Source organism: Echinops telfairi, unplaced genomic scaffold (genome assembly GCF_000313985.2).
Source record: "Echinops telfairi isolate 266 unplaced genomic scaffold, ASM31398v2 ScPeMD7_7458;HRSCAF=8496, whole genome shotgun sequence".
Lineage (NCBI taxonomy): Eukaryota > Metazoa > Chordata > Mammalia > Afrosoricida > Tenrecidae > Echinops > Echinops telfairi.
Genome location: NW_022111358.1, coordinates 49,402,660 through 49,413,173, shown reverse-complemented (window position 1 = coordinate 49,413,173; position 10,514 = coordinate 49,402,660). Strand labels below are relative to the sequence as shown.

The window sequence follows — 10,514 nt, the reverse complement described above, 5'->3', positions numbered from 1 at the left end:
CCCGCCCCCTCACCGCTAGGCAAGCATTGAACAACTCGCTCTAGTTAGTGCACCCAGTGACATCGCCTGGGAAGGTGCTCTCTGGTCCCAGAGAATTCTTTCATACAAGCAGTTTCACTCACATCTTGTTTTTTGTGATGGTCAATTTAAGAGCACAGCATGCAGCTGAAATTTTGTTTCCTGCTCAGGAAAAATGCCATGGAAACTGCTGTGATGTTGAACACAGCTTACAAAGACAGTGCTTTGGGGGAAACTCAAGTGGCTTTCTTGTTTCATAAAACGTGAAATGTCGATTGATGAGAAACCTCGTTCTGGATGTCCATCAACTTCCCAAATGGATGGAAATGTCAACTCATAGTTTATTCCACCAGGTCAGACTGCTAATCAAGCTTTCTATTTAGAGGTTCTGAAAAGTTTGCATGACAGTGCCCAACAACAAAAAAGCCGGTGCACCAGGTTTGGGGCAAAAAAAACAGTGTGCCTCTCTTGCCACATGCACCTGACCTCACTCCTGCGACTTCTTTTTGTTTCTGTCAATGTAAAGGGACGTGAAAGGCCAGCTATTTGCTGACATGGAAGCGGTGAACAGAAAAACAAGGGAACTGCTGTCATCCACCCAAACAGATGAGCCTGAAAAACATCTCCAGAAGTGGAGCGCAGATTTGACACGTGTATTAAGGGTCCTGGAAAGTACTTTGGGGGTGCTGGGGTTGTTTTGTAAAAAAAAAAAAAAATTAAAACATAGCTTTGGGGGGAAAAATCCGTTTGGGGTTTGTTTGGGGTATTTTTGGTACTCCCTGGTATACCTACAGAAACACACAGTATGAAGTATAGAATCAGATACAAGCAAAGAGAAGGAGAGAAAGCAGTAGGGGAGGGGGCCATGGTCCTGAAGACTGAGCCAGGAAGCCTCTGGGCTGTGCCCTCTCCCCTGGGTGCTTGTTTGTGTCCCTGTTTGGGAATCTCTTGGAAGGAGGCCGCCTCCTGTTTTCCTTCCCCTGCCCTGGTGAGGAGGGTGGCTGTGCCCATGCCCCCTGCTGCGGCACCCTTCACCCCTCAGCCCCATTTCTTGTACTCCCTGGCTGCTCTGGTCCTCCCCTCTCGGGTTACCCAAAGTCCCCCTCCCGCAGTTTCCTGGTGCAAGAGGGCTAACAGGCCTCTAAACGCAGCAGCAGCATGTTAAACCGGAGACTGGCTGGGGCCGGCTGGGCACAGCCCACAGGGCCCGGCAGCTGCACCCCGGGCTTGGGTGGCGGTGTCACTTACCTCCTGCGCCCAGAAGGGAAGACCTGATGTGCAGACAACGGTTCACGTGCTCATGACTCTTCTGACGCTTGTAGATGAACTCGTACTCCTCCGTGCCCTGCTCCCGCGCGATGACGTACTTGTAGGGAATGGGCTTGTCCAGGCTCCGCTTGGAAATGAAGGTGCTGCCTTCAATGAGGCACCCGTGCTCGCCCAAGTCTCTGCACAGACAGGATACCCGGCGGTTACCACGGGAAGGCCCCTAGGAGCCGTGCTGCTCCACCGTCACCCCCAGAGAGGCGCCCAGGTGTAAGTGAGAACGCGCTTCCCAGGCTGCAGAGAACGGCGCACGGTAAAGCGCACCCCCGGGACGTCTGTTTTGAAACATTTCGATTTCCAGAAGACTGTAGAAGTTTATAATCCACTTATTGATAATAAAAAAAAAACCCATTCTCTAAATACACGCCGAGCGTCAGCGCTCAGGCCTGGCGTGGGGGCGGGGCACTTACTTGGAGAAGCTCATCTCACACACTCGCCGGCTCCACTTGGGCGCCCCCAGCTCCTCCCCGCCCCGGACGATCACTCGGTGCTGCTTGGAGTCGAAGGAGAAGTCCTTGGAGACAATGGCGTGGAAGTGTACCATGATGCCTTCACCAGGACCCAGCGTGCTGTGGGAGGGCCAAAGTGAGATGCCACTTAATCCCTCACTCTTCCTTCCACCGGACATGCGCGCACGTGCGAGCTCTCTCTCTCTCTCTCACTCACTCACTCACACACGTGCACACAGGCGCTCAGTCACAGGGACAGCTGTGCGCGCACACGGACACCAACCCATTGCCATCAACAAGTCTGTTGGGGCCGCGTCCACCCCGCGGGAGAGAGTAACAGGACACCCGGGGGAGCCTCAAGGCCTTTTGGAAACAGACCGCCAGGCCATCCTTCTGAGGCGCCTCTGGGTTTGTCTGAATCGCCAACACTCCGTGGAAGCGTGCAGTGCGCGTATCTGAACAGACACCCACACCTGCACACACGCCACGCTTCTGGCTGGGGTTTGAGTGTCTGGTGAGCCTTTAGAGGCAAACAACCAAAGGACCCCACGAGCAGCCGAGGTGCCCACCCAGGACCAGGGAGTGTGGCAAAAGGCACAAAAGCCCCTCTGCGCCAGCTCCTCGCTGCCCTGAGGATGTTCCCGGCCGGAATCCCCACAGCCCAAACCCACACGAGCAAGAGTCAGCAAGCACCCCTGCACCAGCTGCGGGACCTCATCACCCCCCACGAATGGGTGGCTTGCCCCTGGCTCCCAGGGCCACTGTCCCCGGCTGCCCCAACCCCCCCTGGGGATACACCCACCGCTCCACCTCCTGCGCATGCGCTTTCTGGTTGCGCTGCTCCTTGTCGGTCTTGGCCCGCGCAGGGTCATCTCTGCGACCTCCTGCTGGTTTCTCCTGGTCTTCTGCCGGGGTTTTCCCACCTTCGCCTGCTTTCCTTCCGGACACGGCCTTCCTGTCCTTGGACTCTGCTTCCTGGAACCCAGAGCCAGACCCCAGTCGTACCAGCAGCTGCACAACCCCATCGTCTCCCTGCCCAGACCCATCGTGGCTGTCGGTCTACTCCCCAAGGCCCTGACCCCAGCAGCCGTCACTGCCCACCTCAGCACCCACATGGGGCACCAGCTGCCCAGCTGCTCCTGAACAATGCAGCCACACGCCACCCAACCATAGGGCACCGCAGGGCCTTTGCACCAGCTGTCCCCTCTGCCTGCAACACCCTCACCTTCTCAGGCCTGCGCTCCACCACCACCAACCACCTCCTGCTGGGAGAGGCCTGCCCCACAGCTGGCTGCTACAAGGGCACCTTCCCTCTCTCACCCCTCCCCCTCACCACAGGGACACCAGGGCCGGGCCTTCCCCAGAACCAACACCCATCCAGCTGGGCAGGGACCGACGCTGACCTGGCCTTGTTCCTTGGACGCAGGGACACTGGCTGGCAGCGCCTTGTCCTTACTGTCCCTGCCGCCCTCCCCCGTTCCTCCACAGGCTGGTTTCTCTGCCGCACCCACAGCCTAGAAGAAACAAAGACCCCAAACCTCAGAGGCAGGGACCGGGAGACTGAGTCGGGGCTCAGGGTCAGCTCCCATCACAGCCCCTGCCGTGGGTGGAGAGGCTGTCCGCTGGCCCTCCTGGCACCGCCCACCACCCGCTCCAAGTGCAGGGAAGCCTGTGTGAGGGAGAGCCCCCCACACACACCGAGCACACCAGCCACTGGCCACTGATTTACCCCGGAGCTCACCTCCGAGGCCGGGGTCTCTGCCTGCTCCCTGGCGGCCTGGGCTCCTTCCCTGGGCTCAGAGTCGGCTCCTTTTGACTCCGGCAATGGTTGTGTCTGGGTAGCGCCGTGATCCACGGGACTGGCCCCAGGGGCAGCTTCGGGAAGGCCAGCCACCCCCTGCGAGGGGCTGGAGGGTTCCTGAGGCCCAGTGCTCATCTGGGCCTCTGCTCTGGGCGCCGCTTCTGCTCCTCCATCCAGAGGGCAGCTGCTGGCCTTGGCCACGTCCCCAAGGGGCCCTGTGGGGCCCTCACCCTCCATCTGTGTCTCGCTCAGGCTCACATCCTGATTCCCGGCCCCTGGGCTGGGTGGGCTCTGGTCACACCTGGCTGCAGGGCTGTCGACGGGGGACTGGCTAGGCTGGCTGCTCACACCGCCTTGCTGACCGTGGCCTTCAGGGAGTGCCAGAGAGCCCAGGCTACTTGGGGCCGAGGGAGACTGGGGCAATGAGGTCAGCTCATCAGACGTAGATGCCCTCTGAGTCTTCTTCCTCCTCTTCCTCTTCCTCTTGCTCTATACCAAAAAAGAAACACACACTTGGTGTCTTGGACTGACTGCTCCACCCACCTACCCCCACCCCCCCCCCAAACCCACCCCCCGCCTCACCGCTCTCCACGGCTCAAGGGTGAGCAGCTCTGTCAGCCCCCCGCCCCCCCCCCCATCCTCACGCCTGTTCGCTCAGGGAGCCCTTGCTCTCAGGCAGTGGACCGGGCACGGGGCCGGGCAGCAGCTGCCACACCCTGGGCTGTGCCCCAGCTGGCCCCAACACTGAGTTATCCCCGGTGGAACAGTCCACCAAAACCAGCCCAACTGAGCTTTCCTGTGGCACACTGATGTACGGGGGTGGGTGGGTGGGCTTCAAAAAGTGGGTGGGAAAATGGAGCTGAAAGATAGTGGCATTTTTCCCATACCCTGGAAGTTACACACACACACACACACACGTGGATGTTTGGAATCGAGCTTTCGACTCCCATAAGAGTTACCACCTTGGAAGCCCACAGGGGCAGTTCCACCCTGTCTTATAGGGTCGGCATGAGTCAGAAGCCACTCGGTGGCAGGGAGAGGGGACAAGCTTCGCCCGTGAGGGGACGCAAGTAAGTGCCTGATCCAGAAGACGTCTCTCCTTCTTAGGGTCTGAGACCAGGAGTCCAGCACTGTCCGACGTCTCCCTTCTTTTCTGGTGTCCATCCCCCGGGGAGGAGGCTATGTGTAGATCCTTGCAATCAGTTCCCCCTTTCCACCCACCCTCCTTCCACCCTCCCAGTATGGCCACTCTCAGCACTGGTCCTGAAGGGATCGTCATCCTGGATTCCCTGTGTTTCCAGTTCCTATCTGTACCAGTGTACATCCTCTGGTCTAGTCAGATCGGTAGAATTGGGATCAAGATAATGGTGGGGGGGTGTATGTGAAGGCAGCATTTAGGAACTAGAGGAAAGTTGTATGTTTCACTGTTGTATGCTACAATGCAGCCTGACTGGCTCGTCTCCTCCCCGTGGCCCTTCTGTAAGGGGATGTCCAGTGGCCTGTTTGGGACCTGAAGCGACATCTGGAAGACTCATGGACCAAGGGTGGTAAGTTGTATGAATGCTGCAGTTGACCTTGGCAAAAAGTAGAGACATGGGAAATCCTGTAGCTACAGAGAAACAATATAGTGAAGTTTTAAAAGTTATATTCAAGACAACTGGGGTAGAAGTCCATCGCAGACTTTTAAGAAACTTATTGCTTGTGTACATAAGCATTGTTATTGGTTTCACCCTGCAAACAAGAATCAATGAAATGCCAAAGTATGGAAACAGGTGACTCGTGCTTTGCGAAGGGCACATCCATTGATCCACCTTATGTGAAACCATTGATCATGATGTTTGGGCATTAATATCTTTAGTTAATATTGCTTTAGAACCATTTCCTTCGGCTACTGAAAGTGAGAGAGAAAAAGCTGCTTGTGAAAATGTTACGGGAGCTGTGGAGACGGACCCATCTAGTAATCCCATCGATGACAAAGTTTACGGTCGTCCTGAAGCGGAATCTTCTCCTGCCTCAGTCCTCCTCTGAAGAGGAGGATACGTTTCCCATACCTGAGGAATTAAAGTATCTGGTTTGTCAAGTAAATGAAATAGCCGAACGTCTTCAGTTAGATTCTGGAAAGACCGTTGTAGAACTGACAGTCCCTTATTTTGAAGAAAAGCCTCCAGCATGTCCCGAAGAGACTAAGGCTATGCCTCGAATTCCAGCTGCGAGATTGAAGTTATCGTGTGAGTCAAATGAGACTTCTTTACCCGCTCCCATCTCTCCGGCTGCTCTTTTCCCTGGTACTGGAACTCAGACGGCTGCTAATGCTCAACATCCCAATGGACGGGTGCAGTGTGATCTTGAAGGGCAGGAGTGTAGGACTTTGAAAGCTTTAACGGAAGCTGTCCACTCTTATGGGGTACAGCCACCTTATGTTCAGGGGCTCTTACACCCTTCTGTTACTGACAATATTACGATTCCCTCCGACTGGGATACTTTACTCAAAACAGTGCTAACCTCTGGCCAGTCGATCCAGTTGAAAGCTTGTTGGCGTGAGGAAGCTGCGAAAGAGGCGCAGGTTGATAATCCTAGGCAGCAGTCACCAGGACCTACTTTCGAACAACTAACCGGAGCTGGTCCTTTTGCTGCAACTGCTCAGCCAGCCATCTTCGGGGATGAGATTATTGAACAAGTTCACGATCTATGCTTATGTGCTTGGCAACAATTAGATGAAAAGGGAGGAACAGAAAAAAATATGTACGAAAATTTTACAAGGACCTAATGAATCTTTTCCTGATGTTTTATCCCATCTTTTTACTGCTATAAAACGTGCTGTGGCTTCCCCTGCGTTGCAAGAGGTACTTTGGCACCCCTTAGCCTTTGAGAACGCTAACGCCGATGGTAGAGAAGCCATGCAAACCTTTCAGGTTGGCGGGGGAAGTTTAGAGGATTATGTTGGGGCTTGTGGGGATATTGGTACAGCAGAATGTCATGCCAGTCTGATCTATTACATGTGACTCCTGAGAGTGCTGCTTTAGGTCTCAGCATTCCTCGTGATTTGTTATCAGAATCTTCTCAAGGAGTTGTTAAGCTCCCTCTCCATCTTTTTGGACCTATCCCTGCTAATACTGTGGGTCTCATTTTAGGTCAGAGCCGTCTAAATTCTCAGGGAGTGCTAGTTCATCCCGGAGTGATTGATTCAGATGATATTGGAGAGATTTCTGTAATGATGTCCACTTCTACATGTATTCCGCTTTCAAAAGGTCAAAGAATTGCTCAATTATTACTGTTACCTTCTCATAAAGGAAAGGCTGCTTCTGTCGAGAGAAAGGAGGGTTTGGCAGCACCGGAACACATGCATTTAGGCAAACATTTATTGGAGATACCAGGCCTCACATGGTGGTGTTCTTTGAAAATGGAATTCAAATTCCTGGTCTCGTCGACACAGGTGCTGATGTGTCTGTCGTTGCAGCTCACAACTGGCCGTCGGAGTGGCCTTTTCACTCTGCTCACACTCCTTGCACTGGGATTGGAACGAAGACTAACATTCAACAAAGCATTTCTATTCAAAAATGCCACGGTCCAGAAGGACAGAGAGCGAAATCACAACCTGATAGAGCTGACATTCCCTTAATTTTGTGGGGCAGAGATTTATTACAACAATGGGGCTTCTGTTTCTATTCCCACCATTTCTCCTGTGGCTAAACAACTGATGATAAATATGGGGTCTGATTTTAAACCAAAAGGGAACACCCAGAGTTTGTAACTCATCAGGGACGAGCAAGAAGGGGATGAGGTTTTCCAGATCTAGAGGCAAATGTAGAATAATGGGCCTTTGCCAAGAGAAAAACTGGAAGCATTACAATTTTTAGTTCAGGAACAACTAGATCTAGGACAGACTGAGCCTAGTACTGCCCCTGGAATTCACCTGTCTTTGTAATACAAAAGAAATCAAGAAAGTGGAGAATGTTGATGGACCTACGAAAAATAAATGAGGTTACAATCCCCATGGGTCCCTTACAACTTGGTGTTCCATCTCCTGTTATGATACCTAAAGATTGGAATTTGATTATAATAGATTTAAAAGATTGTTTTTTGACGATCCCTTTACAGCCTCAGGATTGTGTCAGATTTGCATTTACTGTCCCGACTTATAATAACAGTCAACCAGTGCTGCGCTATCAATGGAAGGTTTTGCCTCAGGAATGTTAAACAGCCCTACTTTGTGCCAAGCTTTTGTTCTTCAACCTTTACAGATGATTTGGGACAAGTTTCCGAGTAGTTTATATCATCATTATTTGGATTACATTTTATTTGCTCATCCAGATCCTCAAATGTTAACAGAACGTCTTGAATTTGCGCTAATAATTTTAAGAGATTATGGTTTACAAACAGTTGAGGAGGAAATCCAAAAAGAATATCCATTTAATTATTTTGGGCAAAAGATTGTTAATCAAAAAATTATAACTCAGAAAGTACAAATTCGTCAGGATTCTTTAAAAACAATGATTTTCAAAAAATATTAGGGGATATAAATTGGCTACGCCCATCTTTAGGCATTCCTACTGGACAACTTTCTAAGTTATTTCAAATATTGGAAGGAGATTCAGATCTTAACAGTCCTAGAACTTTAAATCTTGAGGCTGAGAAAGAATTACAATGGATTGAGAAGCATATTCAAGATAGTCTATTACAGCGCATAGATTCCTTAGATAATCTTCAGTTAATTGTTATACATACTACTCATTCTCCAACAGGAGTCCTTATGCAAAACAATAATTTGTTAGAATGGTTATTTTTAATCTAATAAAAGTATGCATAAATTGGAAACGTATTTGCAGAAAATATGTCAAATTATTATTAAAGGATGTATGCGTTTACGCCATTTATGTGGACTGGATCCTGCAATCATAATAGTACCCTTCACCGATACAGAAACTCGTGATCATTGGATTTTATCAGAAGATTGGCAAAATGCCATTAGCAATGACGTGGGTATCATTTCTAATCCATATCCCTCTGATCCACGTTTTCAATTTTTGAAAAGAACTGAATGGATGTTGCCAAACGTGGTTGTTTCTGCCCCCATTCCTCAAGCACTTATGTTTTTTACAGGTGCAAATAAGCATGGTATTGCTGGATATGTAAATATTCACAACGATATTTCTAAAGTTATAGCATCTCCTTATTCTCCTGTTCAAAAGACTGAATTATTTGCTATTTTAACTTTACTTGTAGATATGCTTCATTCACTTCAATAATTACTGATTCACAATATGCTATGTATACTCTTTTACATATTGAAACCGCTACCATTATTGTTAATAAAACTGAATTGAATGATTTAATTTGTAAGTTACAGCAGGCAGTTCATCAAAGAACGAATCCTATTTTTATTACTCACATTAGATCTCATACATCCTACCTGGTCCTTTGGTTATGGGGAATGATAGGGTGGATTGCCCTGTGGGATCCTTGCAAATTGCTCAAAATGAACATGCCAGGTATCGCAGCAATGCACGATCGTTAAAAACCAGGCATGGGCTGACTGGGCAACGCGCAAAGGCTGTTTGACGATCTTGCTCAGCTTGTCAGCTCAGCCCTCATCTCCCTTCAGGAACTACTCCTCGAGGCACCACCTGAAATCCAATTTGGCAAATGGATGTTACTCAAATTCCTTCTTTTGGCAAACTCAAATCTGCTCATCGTTCTGTTGATCTTTGTCTCCTTTTCCATGGGCTCCTCCTGCTGCTGCAGCACGGGCGGATGCTGTCCTTACTCATTTGTTGGAAGCATTTGCTGTCCTGGGAATTCCACACACCATTGAAACAGAGCACGGTTCTGCTTATGTTTCTAAAAATGTTTGGCCTTTCTCCATGACCGTGGAATTCAGCATTTGACTGGTATTCCAGGAAATAGTATTTCCTGGCCAAACTATTATTGAACACGAAAGTCGGACTTTGAAAGAGTTGCTTTTGAAACAAAAAGGAGGCTATGGGGCTAGTCATCCCAGAAGGCGGCATTAAACAGCTTTATATACGTTAAATTATCTAAATGTAAATAACAATAATTTCACGGCTGCTGAATTACATTGGGAAAAATAGTGTGTCTAATGAACAGCCTAATAGTGTGTCTAAAGATATAGAACAGCCTATGTGGTATAAGAGTTTTGAACAAGACAGATGGCAACCAGCCACGGTCATAAAATGGGGAAGGGGGTATGCTTATATTTCAACAGGAGAAAAGAAATGGGGGTTTCCAGACAAGCGAATAAAATTGCGTGATGGCCCAGAAGAGACCTTGCCCTTGGAGAGAACTGAGCCGGGACTTTGCTGCCAGGAGCTCCCTGGATGACGACTCGACGTGTTGACTTGCCGACGTGGGCACAGACGGAGAAGTTAGGGGTGGAGGAGAACAACTGGTGCGTTCCCATGGACAAGGGATGACAACGTCTCATTTGTTGTTAGCTGGATGGCTATTTTGACTACTCAGGTGAATGCTGAGAATCTTACTTACCGGACCTCTATTCCTGACCCTCCCTTGAATGGAGAAGTCTCTTGGACAGACCCTACCGTTCCCATTTATGTTAATGAATCCTCTTGGATGCCGGGGCCTTTGGAAGATCGAGGACCATTTCGAGCAAGCAAAGAAGGCACCATTATGAAAATGGGGGTTGAAGGACTTCCTATATGTATTGGACATGGAGAATATTGTTTAAAATTAAAATATCAGGCCTGGATGTCTATCATCAAAAATTCAGGAGATAAGAATAAGCTGCAAAAATTACTAATTTTTCTCGGGGAGGAGATGAGCCAGTCAGGGTGCGATGTAACAACAATGAGAAATACAACTTTCCTCTAGTTCCTAAACGTTTCCTCCCCGTTCCCACTACCATGACTCGAATTCGACCTTGCAAGTCTGGCTAGACCAGAGGA

The 10,514-nt window shown here is 49.8% G+C and overlaps 1 protein-coding gene across 1 annotated transcript in view; it reads right to left on the bottom strand.

Moving 5' to 3' along the window:
* RNF213 (ring finger protein 213) overlaps positions 1 to 10,514 on the bottom strand; it is a 118,356-nt gene that overhangs the window by 99,412 nt on the left and 8,430 nt on the right. Inside the window, exons 3-7 of the mRNA XM_045299779.1 lie at positions 3,535 to 4,083; positions 3,197 to 3,307; positions 2,596 to 2,768; positions 1,755 to 1,913; positions 1,267 to 1,466 (exon numbers count right to left, since the gene is read on the bottom strand). Coding sequence (XP_045155714.1) covers positions 1,267 to 1,466; positions 1,755 to 1,913; positions 2,596 to 2,768; positions 3,197 to 3,307; positions 3,535 to 4,083 — 1,192 coding nt within the window. The remainder of the gene's footprint in view (positions 1 to 1,266; positions 1,467 to 1,754; positions 1,914 to 2,595; positions 2,769 to 3,196; positions 3,308 to 3,534; positions 4,084 to 10,514) is intronic.